Source organism: Natrix helvetica (genome assembly GCF_964273705.1).
Source record: "Natrix helvetica genome assembly, chromosome: 4".
In the NCBI taxonomy this organism is placed as follows: domain Eukaryota; kingdom Metazoa; phylum Chordata; class Lepidosauria; order Squamata; family Natricidae; genus Natrix; species Natrix helvetica.
In genome coordinates, this window is record NC_138550.1 from 141530431 (window position 1) to 141549202 (window position 18772).

General features: G+C 39.0%; 1 protein-coding gene across 3 annotated transcripts in view; it reads left to right on the forward strand.

The window, feature by feature from the left end:
* SLC26A7 (solute carrier family 26 member 7) overlaps window positions 1-18772 on the forward strand; it is a 64411-nt gene that overhangs the window by 17389 nt on the left and 28250 nt on the right. For all 3 annotated transcript variants that reach the window (XM_081951623.1, XM_081951624.1, XM_081951625.1), the window contains 5 exons: window positions 6696-6806; window positions 7983-8155; window positions 11936-12100; window positions 14538-14690; window positions 16315-16397. In XM_081951623.1, coding sequence (XP_081807749.1) covers window positions 6696-6806; window positions 7983-8155; window positions 11936-12100; window positions 14538-14690; window positions 16315-16397 — 685 coding nt within the window. The remainder of the gene's footprint in view (window positions 1-6695; window positions 6807-7982; window positions 8156-11935; window positions 12101-14537; window positions 14691-16314; window positions 16398-18772) is intronic.

Below are 18772 nucleotides of genomic sequence, written 5' to 3' on the forward strand. Positions count from 1 at the left end.
GTTTGCAGAGTGCAAAAACTCCCCCCCTTTTCAGAAAGCTGTTTAGTTAGAGTGGTTGATGAGAATTATATTAGTCAAGTGCTGTCCCAGCAGAAACAAAGTTTTAGGTGCTACTGGTTGTCAGCTATTTCCTTCTCCAGCACATGGAGACATCTACCTATCCACCTACCTACTCTCTCTCCCTACCTACCTACTGTATTTCTCTCTCTTTCTCTCCCTCTCTATCCCTCTACCTACCTACCTACTTTTTTAAAAAAAAATGCCTCTTCAAAACTTGGGTGCGTCTTATACTCCAGTGCGTCTTATACTCCGAAAAATATGGTAGCTTATTAATATATTTTTAAAAAGTTTTCACTAGTTCCTATCCCTGCTCTTTAGTAATTTTCACTAAATTAAAAGCACCTAATCTGTGCTTTCACAATAGAATTTTCTAGCAAAGGATTTAGTCATAATCTATAAAACAGAGTCCTTCAGCTACCTAATGAAGCTCTCTTATCTTTTCTTTGGATTATGGGTTTCTTAGAAAGTCAAGGAATTTAAAGGCTTCATAAGTTGGCAAAGGCATTCTTTCTTGGGCCACTAATATGAATGCTTGAAATGTGTACTTTAAAAAAAATCAGAGAAATGGATCATATGTATCCATGAGAGCTTCATTCAATCTATATACCACTAACACTCTTCAGTTTGTCAGCAAGGGGAGAAAGGATGCATTGTTGAAATTTTGAATTAAATTTCCTCAAATAGATTAACTTACAGCATGTGTCTAAAATCTAGAACCCATGACTCTGCTGGAACTGAAATGTAACCAATTTTCTGAAATACTTTTTATAATACAAAATATCATAAAGCAGCATCACCACCAGATGGATTCGTAACTGGTTGACCAACCGCACTCAACGTGTAGTCCTCAATGGAACTGCATCTACATGGAGGGAAGTATGCAGTGGAGTCCCCAAGGATCTGTTTTGAGCCCAGTACTCTTCAACATCTTCATCAATGATTTGGATGAGGGAATAAATGGGGAACTCATCAAATGTTCAGATGACACCAAGCTGGCAGGAATAGCCAACACTCCAGGAGATAGGCTAAAGATACAGAAGGATCTTGACAAACTTTGGGCACTATCTAATAAAATGAAATTCAATGGTGAAAAGAGTACGGTTCTACATTTAGGCAACAAAAACGAAATGCACAGGTACAGTATAGGTGGTACCTTGCTCAACAGTAGTAACTCTGAAAGGGATCTTGGAGTCCTAGTGGACAACCATTTAAATATGAGCCACAGTGTGCAGCAGCTGCCAAAAAAGCCAACACAGTTCTAGGCTGCATCAACAGAGGGATAGAATCAAGATCACGTGAAGTGTTAATACCACTTTATAATGCCTTGGTAAGGTCACACTTGGAATACTGCAGTTTTGGTCGCCACAATGTAGAAAAGATGTGGAGACTCTAGAAAGGGTGCAGAGAAGGGAAACAAAGATGATTAGGGGATGCAGACTAAAATATATGAGGAACGGTTGCAGGAACTGGGTATGTCTAGTTTAATAGAAAGAAGGACTAGGGGAGACATGATAGCAGTGTTCCAATATCTCAGGTGTTGTCACAAAGAAGAGGGAGTCAAACTATTTTCCAAGGCACCTGAGGGTAGAACAAGAAGCAATCGGTGGAAGCTAATCAAGGAGAGAAGCAACTTAAAACTGAGAAGAAACTTCCTGACAGTTAGAACAATTAATCAGTGGAACAGCTTGCCTCCAGAAGTTGTGAATGCCCAACACTGGAAGTCTTTAAGAAGATGTTGGATAGCCATTTGTCTGAAACGGTATAGGGTTTCCTGCCTAGGCAGGGGGTTGGACTAGAAGACCTCCAAGGTTGCTTCCAATTCTGCTATTGTATTGTATTGTATTATAATCAACTCCTGATGTTTGATTGTGATAAACAGTTCATCATGGACTACTTTCAAGATAGATGCATCTCTGTAAATCTCCCTGAATTTTAAAGAATTTTTCCAGTGGAGGCAGTACTTTAGAAATTCTGACATTGTTGAAAACATTGAGGAATATGGTAATTCAAATATTTATTTTTATTTATTTATTTTTCAGGATTTATAGACCGCCCCCTCTCCCCAAAGGGACTTGGGGCGGTGTACAGGCATCTCATTAAAACAGATACAAAAGATAAATATCCTATACCCTTAAAAACGAATTAAACCTAATACAGCTGTACAGAAAAGTAAAAATTAAAAACATACCCCTAAGAACTTGAAAATGCAGGCTTGAGGGACTAAAATTGGGAATTAGGCCAGGCCGGCTAAATTGAACAGGTGGGTTTTTAGCTTCTTACGGAAGGAGCGGAGGTCGGTGGTAGTCCTGATATCCGGGGGGAGGTCATTCCAGAGGGTCGGGCCATCACAGAGAAGCCCTACTCCTGGGCGTCGCCCGCTGGCATTGCCTAGTGGACGGCACCCGGAGGAGTCCCTCTCTGTGAGAGCGAATCGGCCGAAGTGATGTATGGGGCAGGATACGATCCCGCAGATAACTAGGTCCTGTGCCATGGAGCGCTTTAAAGATGATAACTAACACCTTGAAACGCACCCGGAAAGCCACAGGTAGCCAGTGCAGCCCGCGCAGCAAAGGTGTTACATGAGAGTATCTACAATTGTCCGTGCGGCCGCATTCTGAACCAGCTGCAGCCTTCGGGTGCATCTCAAGGGGAGCCCCATGTAGAGAGCATTACAGTAGTCCAGTCGAGACGTCACAAGCGCATGAGTGACTGTGCAGAGGGCGTTCCGGTCCAATAGGGGACGCAATTGGCGCACCAGGCGAACCTGGTGAAATGCCCCCCTTGCCACAGCTGTCACATGGTCATCCATTGACAGCCGGGCATCCAGGAGGACACCCAAATTGCGTGCCCGATCCACGGGGGCCAGCTGTTCGCCCCCAATGGCCAGTGATGGACGTAACTGGTTGAACCGGGGTGCCGGTAGCCACAGCCACTCCGTCTTGGATGGGTTGAGTTTGAGTCTGTTACCTCCCATCCAGATCCGAACGGCTTCCAGACATCGGGACATCACTTCGACGGCATCGTTGGGGTGGTCCGGGGTAGAGATGTACAGCTGCGTGTCATCAGCGTACAGATGGTAATCTACCCCAAACCCACGAATGATCTCGCCCAGTGGCTTCATGTATGTGTTGAACAGGAGAGGCGAGAGGACCGACCCTTGCGGCACTCCACAAGTGAGTGGCCTCAGGCTCGACCTCTGCCCCCCTGTCAACACACATTGCATTTGACCAGAGAGGTAGGAGGAGAACCACCGCAGAATGGTGCCCCTCACCCCCAACCCCTCCAGGCGGCGCAATAGGACACCATGGTCAATGGTATTGAAAGCCGCCGAGAGATCTAACAGGACCAAGATGGAGGAGCAACCCCCATCTCTGGCCCTCCAGAGATCATCCACCAACGCGACCAAGGCCGTCTCCATGCTGTGACCGGGCCGGAAGCCGGACTGGCATGGATCCAGATAATCAATTTCCTCCAGGTGCCGTGGGAATTGTTGCGCCACCACACTCTCTACAACCTTCGCCAAAAAGGAAAGGTTGGAGACCGGACGGTAATTACCTAAATTAGCTGGGTCCAGGGAAGGCTTCTTGAGTAGGGGCCTCACCACCGCCTCTTTCAAGATGGCCTGCAAGGACCCCTCTCTCAGTGAAGCGTTCACTAGTTCCTGGAGCCAGCCTCGTGTGACCTCCCAGGATGCCAGTATAAGCCAGGAGGGACACGGGTCCAGTAAACATGTGGTGGCTCGCAGTCGTCCACGTAACCTGTCCATATCGTCGGAAGTAACAGAGTCAAACTCCTCCCAGGATGGCACCTCAAGACCCACCTCCGACGTCTCTTCTAGACCGCTAACGGAGACCCATTCGCTGTGAATCTGAGCGATTTTGTCCTGCAGATATTCCCCAAATTCCTCTGCTCTACCTTGCAAGGGGGCTTCCTGTGGCCTCTGGGAACGGAGGGAGCGGGTCACCCTAAACAGGGCGGCAGGGCGGTTATCTGCGGATGTAATAAGAGTGGCACAATATTGTCGTTTGGCCACTCTTAATGCCACAAGGTAAGTCCGTAAATAGGCTCTTACCTGTGCTCAATCAGACTCGGAGCGTGACGATCTCCATCTGCTCTCTAGGCGTCTCTTGCAATGCTTCATCACCCCCAGCTCCTCGGTAAACCAAGGGGCCTGGGTGATTCGATGCTGCACGAGAGGCCGCAAAGGTGCAACCCGGTCCAAGGCCCCGGCGGCCGCACTGTTCCATGCGGCCACTAGGTCCTCCGTCCGGGTGCGGGTCAGGGCTACAGGGAATGGCCCAAGCTCCGTCTGGAACCTAACAGGTTCCATCAAGCGCCTGGGGCGGAACCATCTAGAGCATTCTGGTTCCGCCTCCCCGCGATGGGGAGCAGCGGTTGGAAAGTCGAGCCGGAGAAGTGAGTGATCTGACCATGACAGGGGCATGACAACTAAATCCCCTACTCCCAGATCACTCCTCCACTGGCCAGATACAAAAATAAGGTCCAGTGTGTGACCTCCCTCGTCATCATATCTCTGAAATGATGACTGAACAAGACATGGATTGTCTAGAAACTTCTTGAAATTTTAGAAGGTGAGGACTAAAAAGCTGGGGAATCATTTGAGTTAAAACTGGAGAGGAATATTTTTTGTAAATACTAGCCTTTTTGTTAGCTCTGCTGGCTCTCTCATTCTTCAGTGCATCACCTGCAGGAAGTTAGGAATGTTTACATTTTTCTGAAATTGGTTGGATTAAATATTTAACAGTGCATTTCTATGCTTGTCTACTCAAACAAAAATCCCTGTTAAATTTAATTAGATAAACTCCATTGGACTGAGCCCTAGCTTCAACTGAGCTTGGTTTTAACTGGATTTTTAAAAATGATGTCCTAAATGTGAACTAGGTTGTTCAAAGTTGTGGTGCCTCCCAGGTGAGGTTTTTTTTTAAAAAATTAAGAGGGTTAAATTGGCCAGGGCCAAAATCAAAGAGCCTGAGATCAAGTAAGCCCCTTATTTATGTATGCATATCTCACATTTATTATTTTTCATAAATAGCTCTATCATCCTCCTGGGATGCCCCCCAAACCATCCACCGATTCCCATCAAAGTTTACCAAGTTCCAGCGATAACAACTAGGTCTTTAAGGCCTTCTAGGGATCCTATTGAATCAATTGGGGGAAGGCGTTCCACAGGATGAGGCAACCGCAGAAAAAGTATGCGATGTTTCAGGAAGGGACTTGGCGCATGTACCAATTAAGAATAGAATAGAATAACAGAGTTGGAAGGGACCTTGGAGGTCTTCTAGTACAACTCTCTGCTTAGGTAGGAAACCCTACGCCACTTCAGACAAATGATTATCCAACATCTTAAAAGCTTCCAGTGTCAGAGCATTCACAACTTCTGGAGGCAAGTTGTTCCATTCAAGAGGTTGAATGAAGTTTCTTGGACGAGAAACGAAACGTCTTCGAAGAAAAACCAGATAGTCCAGTTGCTTCTTGAAACAACCATGAACTGGATAACTGAGAATCTCTATAGACATTAAGAGATTGAATGTAAATTTAAAACAAATTTAGAAGATTCCCCTTGCTCCTAAATTATACCTGGTTAAGCTTTTGATTTTTTAAAAAATTATAGAATACAAGGCCAAATTCCAGATTATGAATGACTAATGTGCTCCTTAACCCTGGATGTTGTTCTACGTACTGTAGATTTTTTTGCCCTTGTAGTTATAACTTTGAATACGGGCAACTTGGAAGTATTTCTCAGCAAATGGCATTGCAGTTTTGTTTGGCAATTGTCCTGATTACCACAGCCTTTTCTTGTTCCATTGTTGCTTGTGTCCCAACTTCATGAAAGTTCATTACTTGGCATTTTCTGCAACTAGCAATAATACAGCCAGAGGTTATTTGCTTGGCAGGTATACTATGGTTAGTGGTTAGTGTTCTATCATATAGTACAGCAGTAAGTGGTAGCATTGTAAGTATTCCAAGATAACAAAGGGACATATTGTGTACTGACTTCATATTAGCATGCTATTCTGGTGTACACTAATGGAACTTTTTATGTGTGTGTTATTTTCTATCATTGCTTTTCCTTTATATGATTTATATAAACAATTTACATGCTTTTCCATTATGTCATTTAGAATATTCATTCACTCATTTAAATCCTGACAGAATGAGTAACTTTGCATGTGTCTTTCTTTAGAGCGAATAAGGTGTAACTATAATTTCTTTTGCTTTTTCACATAACCTGTCCTTGTATTTTTAATATTGAATTTAGGATATTAGATCTGGGTTGCAAATACATGGTAAAAAATATAGGGCTAGTTTGAGAAATAGTGCAGCCTTATACATAAAAATATTGGAATCTGGAGTAAGTCATGGAATATCTGTGTGCAATATCATACAGTGCCATTAATTATTCCAAATAACAAAAGTTTTCAAGGGCCAAAAAAAGATCTTTTATTAGAAAGGGCCAGATTGCAGGAAATATGAATTCTCAGGGTTATAATATAGCTATTATATTGCATGACCTCCTAAAATAGCCCTTGAAGGGAATTCTTCCCATCAGTTATGTTTATATTTTCCTAATGGCTTATACTATATCTTGTTCTCTCAATGTACCTTTTCTATAGGGTTGGCTTTTGCTATTCTATCATCTGTGCATCCAGTGTTTGGTTTATACGGATCATTCTTTCCTGCTATTATTTATGCCATATTTGGAATGGGTCGTCATGTTGCCCCAGGTAAGTCCTAGTGGTTCAGTTTGAAAAACTTAGCAATCTTACCTCTTTCTTTCCTTTTGATGTCTTAGTATGTAATGAAGACCAACTGATCAGTCAGGTTTGTTGCACTATTCTGTATTTCATTTATTCTGAAACAATGACAGTCTTCAACTTCATAATTAAAGACATTGACTTCTTAGCATGTGAAGCAGGCTTATTTCACGGAAGAGGAAACCATCTGTTCTTAGTTGCAGAAAACAATGGATCTGGGTATGGGGTCATGTCTCCCATAATTCGATATGGGTTGAACATGATGGAGGAAGATAAAGAGTTGTGTCTTTCTGATATTGGGACCGTGTCTCTTCACTTAAAATGCCAAACTGTATGGAACCTCCCACAATGCCAACCCCTCTGAGGCTGAAAAGCTCAACTACATGGACATTCTCCCTGGTTGTTATTATGGTTTCTGAGAAGCAGTTGTGTTCTTTTGAGTAATTGTGTGGCTCTTTGCAAATAGCCTGTGTGCCAAAAGTGCATTCAGCATTACGTTTAACAGCTCTGTGGGAGCTGTGTGGTCTGCTAGGATAGCAACACCCCATCCAAAGTAGATAGAATTTGCATCGGAATGTATCCAGAATGTATTTGTTAAAGCTCTCTTGCCACTCACTGGCAAGCTGGATTGGAATTTTGTAGCGAGTTTCTTGGAAGTGATGATAATGTTGAGTCAGCAGAATATGTTATGTAGTTATTTCATTTTAAGTGTAAAAATTGCCCAACTGGGACACGGTGCACTATTGGTTTCATTAAAAAAGGCATTTATATTATCTTATACTTTGAAAAAATGTTGGATGCACTTTGATTTTTTTAAAGTGATAAATATCTGAGCAGATATTTACAGATTCTGCTGTTACGGCATTTAGTTTATCTTTAAATGAAATAAGAAGGCACCTGAGGGTAGAACAAGAAGCAATGGGTGGAAACTAGTGGAACAGCTTGCCTCCAGAAGTTGTGAATGCCCCAACACTGGAAGTCTTTAAGAAGATGTTGGATAGCCATTTGTCTGAAACGGTATAGGGTTTCCTGCCTAGGCAGGGGGTTGGACTAGAAGACCTCCAAGATCTCTTCCAACTCTGCTATTGTATTGTATTGTATTGTATTGTATTGTATTGTATTGAAAACGCATTTCTTCTTTTGCAGGAACCTTTGCTCTAACCTCCTTGATTTCTGCAAATGCTGTTGAGCGTCTTGTTCCTCCCATAAGCACGAATTTCACTTCAGACAATACACCTGAAGTATTGGGCTTATCTGAGTTTGAGATACAGAGGATTGGAGTTGCTGCAGCAGTTTCACTACTAGGAGGGCTGATTCAAGTAAGTTTTTCAGAATAACTGAATTTTATAAGTAGAAAACTAGTTCTTGTACTAAAATAGCAATAGCACTTAGACTTATATACCACTTTACAGTGCTTTGCAGCCCTCTCTAAGCAGTTTTACAGAGTCAGCATATTGTTCCCAACATACTGGGTCCTCATTTTACCAACCTCGGAAGGATGGAAGGTTGAGTCAACCTTGAGCCAATGAAAATTGAACTGCTGAACTGCTGGCAGCGGGCAGTCAACAGAAGTAACCTGCAGTACTGCATTCTAACCCTTGCACTATCACAGTTTCCATGAGAAGCAGGCCAACATGGAAGGATGTATTTCCACATGATTTGGGATTATATTTCACATATTATATTAAAACATTATTTAATCATGATTTGTAATTTAAGTTGAAATTGATTGGTTTCACTTAACACAATAAATATAAACATGGCACACAAATCAAAGTACTTAGGTTTTCACAACACACTGATCCAAAATTGAACAAAGTCTGCTTGGTGAGAGTAGATAATCTGTGCATTCCAGAGGCTAATAAATGATATACTCTGCCATTGTTAGGGAAGATAGCCAATGATGAAGTATGATGGAAGCTGTAATTCTTAATATCCTAGATGCCTCTGCTCTGTATACTTTTAAGCCAATTCTCTGGTTTAGCATGATTTATAATCCACCAATGGGGCGACTGTGTTTGAGAAGAAGTGCTGTATCAGCAATATTAATTTGGATGACTTTAGTACATGAAATGAATGGAAAAGACATCTTCTCTTTCACCTTGCATAGTAAATATTAGTTTAGTGTACAACTGCATGTTCCACACTTACCATGCACAGTTTCATAAAAAAAGGTCAATCATCTCAATAACTCTAGTGACTTTGCTTATATCATTTATAAATAAGCTCAAATAATCAGTTGCACGTATGCTCTTATATCTGAAATGATAATTATGCTTCTTCCATTTTCCTGGTACAGATTCAGTCTTTAAAAATGTGAATATGTGAAAGATGAAGAATGATTTGTGTTGCTGAATGTTATGTGTGCATGGATCATATCCATAATGAACTATTAGAGTATTCCAGTTTTGCAATGAAAACTATTTTTATACAAATCGTATAACATATTAAGTGAGTCTCAGAAGCTTCTATTTATATGCTTTCTTTCGGGTCAGTTAGAGGCTTTGCAAATTATACAACATCCAGCTCAAATCATCGATTGAATTATGAAATATTTAGAATTGATGGGAAAAAAGTGTATTTGTGTAGGCGCATCTACATTGGTTTCAGAGGGACTCAGTTTTTCCAATATGGGATTCAACTGAATCACCTTTGAATATAATATCTGAATGAAATGTTATTGTAATAGAAGTTGAACATATATTAGCAGTTGAACTGGCTATCTTTTTTGTTTTCTACACTAGCTCCTGGTGTGTTTAAAAGACTTATCATTACTTGCTGATAAATATTATCATAAAGAAAACATATTTTATTCTCACTGAGCATGAACACAAAAACTAATCAGCATTTTTTGTTCTAATCTTTGTTTATCCAATGGAGAAATAAGGCATGCTTTTGAATTGACCTACACTGTGTACGGAATTATGGAAATCTTTATTTCTTTTTTTATTCAATCTTTCTTCTCGGCATTTTTGGTTTTTTCCTTTTTATCTTACTCTCTCTTTTTTTATCAGCTACAGCACATCTTCCCAGAGATCTCCAAAAGGTGACAAGCACACCATAGTTTTAAACACAGCAAAAGATAATTGTTAAACACATGTGATTGGAGAGGGATCATATTCACTAATCCCCGCTGATATTTGTTTTGGACATCATTTTCATGGTTAACCTTGTTATGCGAACCCGATCAACTGCGGCTTATATCACAAATCGTGTTTTAACTGCTCATAGCCTAGATAGCGCAATGCACAAATGGTAAATGATGTTTTTGTTCTAAAGGAAGGCCAAAAGCCAAACTTGTCGAGAGGTTCTGAATAGCTGCATTCATGCTCTGCTGAGAGTTTTTCTTTTTAAAAAGTATCAAATAATTCAAGGTCAGTATGGCAAGAATCTGGAACAAATCCAAACTGCTAAACCTCTTGACTTTTATTTCCCAAAATATGATCTTCATATTTTAACTATGAACAGATAGATATGTGTGTGTGTGTGTAAATATATATTGCATGCAAATAAATAAATAAAATACTATCTCTGGAAGATATTTAATAAAATTCATATAAGCTTTCCATCCGCACTTGAATTCTGTTTAATGGGCCTTGATTTAGTAGACTTTGGGCCTAAGAGGCTATCTCAAAAATGGCTCCTTAATCCAAGCTCAGGAATAGATTGAAAATGTTTTTTTTTTAAAAAACAACAACTTCTGCTTTAATGAACTTACTATCAAATTAGGATTGGAGATTTCTAACACACATTTCAGGATTCTGTATTTTGGCTCTAATTATTGCTTTACTGAAGTCTGTGTGATTCTTCTTTCCTTGATGATGCCCTTGGTGCAGAGCTTGATAAAAGTACTTATGTCACAAGGCTGTTGTCGGGGAAAATGAGTGGAAGTTATCAGGGGTGGGTTCCTACTGGTGTTGCTAACGGTTCGCTTCGCTTTCGCACAGTTCAAATTGTTCTGTGCAAGCACGAAGAATATGAAAAACTGCTAAAAAAAACCATACTGGCAACAGCAGCGGCAACTTCTCTTCTATCCCTCCAGTTGTGATGTCTAGAAATCTAACCTTTTACATTTCAAATGTGTTAGTCTGAATTTTATAAATTGAATATAGTCAGTCCTTAACTTACAACCAATGGTGGGATTCAATTTTTTTTACTACCGGTTCTGTGGTCATGGCTTGGTGGTCATGGTGTAGCTTGGTGGGCGTGGCTTGGTGGAGGTGGCAGGGGAAGGATACTGTAAAATCTCCATTCCCTCCCCACTCCAGGGGAAGGTTACTGCAAAATCCCCATTCCCTCCTGATCAGCTTGGGACTTGGGAGGATGAGAACAGATGGGGGCGGGGCCAGTCAGAGGTGGTATTTACAGGTTCTCTGAACTACTCAAAATTTCCGCTACCAGTTCTCCAGAACTGGTCAGAACCTGCTGAATACCACCTCTGCTTACAACCATTCGTTTCGTGACCTTTCAAAGTTACAAAAAAGTGACTTATGGCAGGTTTTTACAGTTAGGACAATTGCAGCATCCCCACAGTCACATTATCCTGTTATCCTTATCTATTAGATTATTTATGGCAGTTGTACTGTCCCGTATCATATGAGTACCATTTGTAATCTTTCCAGCTGGATTCTGACAAGCACAATTAATGGAAGAATCCAGATTCAATTAACAACCACATGATCCAATGATTCATTTGACAACTGTGGCAAAAAAGGTCATAAAATGGGGCACAGCTCATTTAACAATGGTCTTGCTTAGCAACAGAATGGGGCCATTGTGGTTGTAAATTGAGGCTTACCTATATATTAACTTTTTAAGGGTAACTTGTTGCACACACACACACACACACACACACACACACATACATACATTTGTGTAAACACAAGGGAGATAGCATTTAATAAATGTATGAAAGTTTAAATGGGTTGAAAGATTATTCATGGGTGCAATGAGTAATGAAATAACTTCTACTTGACTGGCTCATGGAACTTTCTCACCTCCTTTAAAAAAAAAAGAATGCAAGTTAGCGTTTCTCATTCCTACATTAGAATCAGTAACTGCGTCTGAAGGCAATCTCTATTATATTTCTGGTTTCTCAGGTAGCAATGTTTATGCTACATTTGGGCAGTGCTACCTTCTTGCTAACAGAGCCAGTGATAAGTGCAATGACAACGGGGGCAGCTACGCACGTTGTGACTTCGCAAGTGAAGTATCTCCTGGGAATGAAAATGCCATATATCTCAGGGCCTCTGGGATTCTTTTATGTGAGTATATATTGATAAATGTTTGTTGTGCTGCTTTGCCTTTATTTGCATGCTTATTAAAGTTGCAGGATAAACTCTAAATACTGTTGTGACCTTTTGGATCAGGCCTGACTCTGTTATCTCTAATTGAAGTCAATTCTGGATGCAATTCTAGTTTTGCTATCTGATGCTATCTGGAACTTGCCATGAGGTCTGAAGCCCAGCTATGGAAAAAAAAAGTGATTTTTTTTTTTGTAATCATAGAGTAGGAGATAATTTTAGATATAATTGCTGTAAAGAAAATTGAAAGCAACTTATTTTTATTTCTTTTCATTCTCTAAAAGACATATAGGTGGTTAAGAAATATAAAATATAAATAAATAAAATTCTTATACTTTTGGCTTTCTGTTTTTTCTTTCTTTACTTTATGTTAGTTCCTATTAGTTTTTATCTTTGTCTCAAAAGACTTACTAAAAATTATATATATAAGAAAATAAAAATATGAGCTCATTAGCCTGGCAAGTATCTTCCAGAAAGATACCACACTTTAATGTAAAAGGATAATGTCACATCCATTTTTCAAAGTAGCTGTTTCCAGCTGTAATTGGCTATGCAGAATGTTGAGATATGCAATATTAAAAATAAAGTATACAACTTCCAAACCAGCTTTTTCAAGACAAGGCATGGCGGGATTCCACTTGACAGCTGAAATGCTGTGTAGCACATTTTCTAAAAATAAGAACAAGCTAAATAATATATAAATAATTCTTTAAAAATGAATGTTCATATTTAGGAACCTGATCTCTTATTTTTCTTACGAACAAGTTTCTGAATTAGATGATTCAAGATTTAGATTTGAATTATGTTTGTAAAGCAATTTCATTCTAAATCGGTGTTGCATTTGGCTGCCAAAAGTTGGAGAAAAGCACTTTTTAGCAATTTAATGGGGGCTTTCTGCCTGAAAAATTGGATTTGTTAGTATAGGTTCCAATCTTCTGAATAAATCTGTTTGCTTTGATAGCTGTACCCATTTAGAACTTCAACCTTAATTGCTTTTCTTTGCAGTTCTACTTTTTGGCATACTAACTCTATGATGTCATTTGTATGTCTTAGTATACACTATTCAATGATGTGGCTGAATTATAACATTGTTGGAGCTCTAATGGGCATCTCTGTTGGGGGTCTACTCTGCCAATTCAGTCTTGCCATGTTCATCAGCCACAGATTTATCCTTCGTCTGTTCAGAAAATCTGTTTGGGCATCACCATTCCAAAAATAAACTTTGCTTTGAGGTCCTGAGATGAATTTCCTTTTCTTTGGAGGAATATCACATGTCTGCATTAGTTTTGAAAATGTTATCTATGCAACAGGTGATTCTTTTTGTATTGCTGTGATGATCTGTTGAATTGATTATGATTTAATTAAATGTCAACAAGGAACAAAAAATAACCTTGGCGTCCTTTGGTCTCACCAAGTGTCGTCCTCAATGTCTTATCGCATTTTTGTTGAAAAGTCCAAAATTCTCCATAAAAATGGGTTGCATGGGTTGACAAAGAGATTTTATCCCTCTATAATTCAGTTCTGGAATTGACAGTCTCAGTTTCTTTGTGTTGTTGGACAAGGGCAATAGATAGTAAGAAGAGTAAGCAGTTAAACTTGATGGTAGAGTTCACAGCAACCTAAAACCCACCAAATTACCTTTTTATTTCTAGAGGTCATCTTCAGTGGAATTATCATTAGGACTCTATCTAGGTTCATTTTACAGCCATTTGTCTGGAATGATATAGTGTCTTCTGCTTGAACAGTAGGTTGGACTAGAAGACTTCCAAGGTCCCTTCCAGCTCTGTTATTCTGTTTTGTTCTGAATTCCCATGGATCTTTTGTCTTTGCTTAGACCCTATTTGTGTGTGTGTTGAAGGTGAGCCTTAAAGCTTGATATTACTGCATTTCTTAAACTAGGCATTCTTATTTCTCTGCCATTAATAGCAGATTCTTCTGTTGCTCGTTGGCTATTAGCCCTGATATTCCATGTCATAGTTATTGATGTTTTTAAAATTAATATTAATTTTGGAAACTGTTACAAGCATAGTTGATTCAACTTGCCATGTCAGTTGTCTACCATATATCTTTCACCTATTAAATAGCATTTATTTGTGTTCATCCAGACTTCTATAGGCATATAAAGCAAATATCAAAGATTCATACTATATTCCAGAAGATTAAGGAGCCTCCTGGAAATTACAGGAAAGATAAAACATTTAGCAGAAGTTCAACCCCTCTCTTTTCTCTAATAAAGATTTGAACTGAATATGCAACTCTTCAGAAAACAAAAGAAACCTCTACTATTTGTGGAGGGCATTGTTGGATCCAATTTGTCTCAGTTTCAGTACCTTCTCCATACCTGAATGTATCTTTAAATGTTGCTTATTTAAAAGGTATGATCTTTCTTTCCATTTAGATTTATGCCTACATTTTTGAAAACATCAGATCCATTCAGCTGGAAACTGTGCTATTGTCTATATCTAGTATTGCCATACTAGTTCTTGTTAAAGAGCTAAATGAAAAATTTAAGAAGAAAATTAAAATAGTGCTTCCTGTTGACTTGGTTCTGGTAAGTATGACTTTTTAGGTACTGTATTGATAATTTGCTACAGTTCCTGATGCCTTCTGCTTATTTCATGAAACAAATATGTATAGATTTATCATTGTAATGATGTTGTAATAAATTTGCTGTGAATCAGATCAAGTCTATTCTCAGCCATGGCAACTGCTAGAATGACCGACACGCATACATGAACATGGACATATATGAAGGTACTGAACAGGGCAGGAAGAAAGAAGGAGGGAATGCTATGCTATATATCATTTCTAAAAGGAAAGGCATGATTAAAAAAATATCTAACAAATACACAAACCAGCTACATTTTTATTTTATAATATAATAAATCATGTTGCTGGATAGTTAAAAATTAAAATTCCCAGGAAGCACCATAAGTAAAGAATTCTAGAAAGCTTGACCATTAAAAAAAATCTTTTCCTTCTGCCTGCATTAATCAAATAAAATGATGTTGATAAGCAGCATGTCTCAAAGTCCACTGCCACAAGATTTGTATATTGTTTCTCATAAAACCTCTGAGAAAAATATTACATTCTTATGAAAGAAAAAGGTAATAAAGATTTAATCCATACTGTTTGTGCCCATTAATGTCAGTCAGGCAATGTTTTGATATATAAGCTAAGGTAATTAATTTGAAGAATGCCCCAATTTGTTTCTCTTAAAAATGTCAGATGAGCTAGCTACATTGATACTTTTTATTTAAATCAATATATATTGTGGCTCCAAAGTAAAGATGTATAAATTTATTGCCAAATCACCATCTTCAGGCAGGTTAGTCTAGGGCTGCCCAGGCAGCGATTTTACCATATCCTTCCCCTGGATTTTTACATATTTAGAAAGGATGACTACACTATGACTATATGACTTTTACCTTTTGGAAGGGGAGTCCCACAACCACCTGGACTCCAGAAAGCATCTCTGGAAGGCTAGGGATTCTCTTCAGTAATATGAGTTATAGGTTCCCCTCACACATATGTGCTAGTCATTCCTGACTCTAGGGTGCGGTGCTCATCTCCGTTTCAAAGCCGAAGAGCCAGCACTGCCCGAAGATGTCTCCGTGGTCGTGGCTGGCATGTCTAAAAGCCAAAGGCGCACGGAACGCTATTACCTTCCCACCAAAGGTGGCTCCTACTTTTCGACTTGCATTTTACATGTTTTCGAACTGCTAGGCAGAAGCTGGGACAAGTAATGGGAGCTCACTCCGTTACGTGGCTCAGTGGCTAAGACGCTGAGCTTGTCAATCAGAAAGGTCGGCAGTTTGGCGGTTCGAATGAGTTAGGTAAAATGCTGATGAATATGGAGGGAACACCTTTGGAATTCTAAAACATATTAAGACACGTCACTGAAGGACGTATGACTACAAGCTCCCATTGTTTTTTCCAAGAAACAATATGGCCTTTGGATCAAAGAACATTCCTTTATGTCTCCCCTGAACCCATAACCAGAGTTGATCATTATGGTATCCAACAAGTGATCCCATCTCATAGTTGGCTGTATAGTTGGTCTTAATCCATATTTCAAAGAAAGTAGAAAAACAGATATGCTACTTCTTGTACTTTTAAAATATATATTCAACCTTGTTTCAAATCACTTAATCTTTATTGTTGCTTGACAATAGGTAATTGCTACCTCTTTCATCTGCTATTCTGCTGACATGGAGCGCAGTTTTGGCCTGGAAGTTGTGGGACATATTCCAAAAGGGTAATGAGCCTTCTATAAATAGGTTTTTGTGTTTATATACATGTATCCGCATATGGAAATATAGTTATTTCTTACCCAGATTTTATACAGTAGGTTTAAGTTGTTAATGTGAACTAAGCAACAAAACAGTTGAAGAATTAAAATAAAAGTGAACAGTTTGTATTAATATAAATGATAACATCTCAGGAGAAGAAATGAAATCAGAATCTGGTACTTAATAATTTTGTCTTTAATAACATATCACTATTGGCAAATGTTTTCTGCATCTTTTTGAGTGTACTTTCTGTAATTCATACAGAGAGTTTTCAAAGGGATAAATCAAATGCTTTTAAATTTATACATTCAATAATAAAATAATCTGTCCTTTGTTTTTCACTTATGGACTATTCTCTCTCTGGTCATAGATAGGGCTTAATCTTGGGTGGAGAAATTTGACATTAGATTTACCTCTTGTGCATCTCTGCTACTTTTACAGTAATTTATTTCATTGATGGGAAATTTGAAGGCTATGGAATGTTCCCTGCCCCCGCACATACCCAGCACCTGAAATGCATTGAAATAAGCTCAGGAGTTGCTATAAATATATTTCCTTTCATTGCGTCTTGTGGGGGCAGGAATGTTTTTTGAAAGAAGAAAAACATAATCAGACAAGGGATTGGATTTATCAGAACATTTTGTTTTCCCAGCACTCACATTTAGGTTTTATTAAACGACACTTTAAATTTAAAAATATTTGACAAAGAATAATCATACAATTTTTATTAAAACTTGTGCGCAGCATTTGAAAGAGACGAGTTAAAGCTTTGGCTTCTTAAAGACCTTGTGTCCTTTGTGTGGCTTGCTTGGCCACTTTATTTAAAATTACATACAATCTCTGTGTATATACAGGTAGTCCTTGAGTTACAATCATTCATTTAGTGACTGTTTGAAGTTACAATGGCACTGAAAAAAGTAACTTATGACTGTTTTTCAAACGTAGAACCATGTTATCACCTTTTGCATCCTTCTGACCACCAAAGTCAATGGGGAAGCCAGATTCGCTTAACAGCCGTGTTACTAACTTAACAACTGCCGTGGTTCACTTAACAACTGTGGCAAATAAAGATGGTAAAATGGGGCAGTTGAGCCCAAAATTTATGTTGTGAAGTGAGACATTTGTTAAGTGAGTTTTGGCCCATTTTATGAGCTTTCTTGCCACAATTGTTAAGTGAATCTAATGCAGTTATTAAATTAGTAATACGATTATTAACTAAATCTGGGTTCCCCATTGACTTTGCTTGTCAGAAGATTGCAAAAGGTGATCACATGATCCCGAGACCCTGCAGCCATTGTAAAGATGAGTCAGTTACCAAGTGTCTGAATTTTGATCATGTGACCATGGGGATGCTGCAACGGTCGTAAATGTGAAAAATGTTCATAAGTCACCTTTTTCACTGCCTTTGTAATTTCGATTTTTGAAAGAACTGTTGTAGGTTAAAGATTATCTGTACTAATCGAATACTTCGTTCACACAGAATTCCTATGGAGACACCAATAAAACAGAGCAAAACTAATCAATCGACAAAAAAGCAAGCTGTAAGACAGACCAGTTAAATTATTCTAACATTAGAAAAAAACATGGTGGCATTTGACGTTGAGACTTGCATACAGTTATCAAGAAATTAAACTGTTGACTGAGTTCAAATTTAAACTGCATCATCCAGATCATGATCTTAGCCATGCTAATGGTTTAACAGTTTTAAAGAATACAGAACTGAGCAGATAACTGATAAATAGATTCAGTTTTGAGAATTGGACATACAATACAATACAATACAATAGCAGAGTTGGAAGGGACCTTGGAGGTCTTCTAGTCCAACCCCCTGCCTAGGCAGGAAACCCTATACCATTTCAGACAAATGGCTATCCAACATCTTCTTAAAGACTTCCAGTGTTGGGGCATTCACAACTTCTGGAGGCAAGCTGTTCCACTGATTAATTGTTCTAACTGTCAGGAAGTTTCTTCTCAGTTTTAAGTTTCTTCTCTCCTTGATTAGCTTCCACCCATTGCTTCTTGTTCTACCCTCAGGTGCCTTGGAAAATAGTTTGACTCCCTCTTCTTTGTGGCAACCCCTGAGATATTGGAACACTGCTATCATGTCTCCCCTAGTCCTTCTTTCTATTAAACTAGACATACCCAGTTCCTGCAACCGTTCTTCATATGTTTTAGTCTCCAGTCCCCTAGCATCTTTGTTGCTCTTCTCTGCACTCTTTCTAGAGTCTTTTTCAGGAATTCTTGGCTCATGATTGAACAGAAGAAAAAAAAATGCAGTACCTGTAATGCATGGCACTTTGCAGGTTCTAATGATATTTGTAATAGTAGAATAATGTACAGT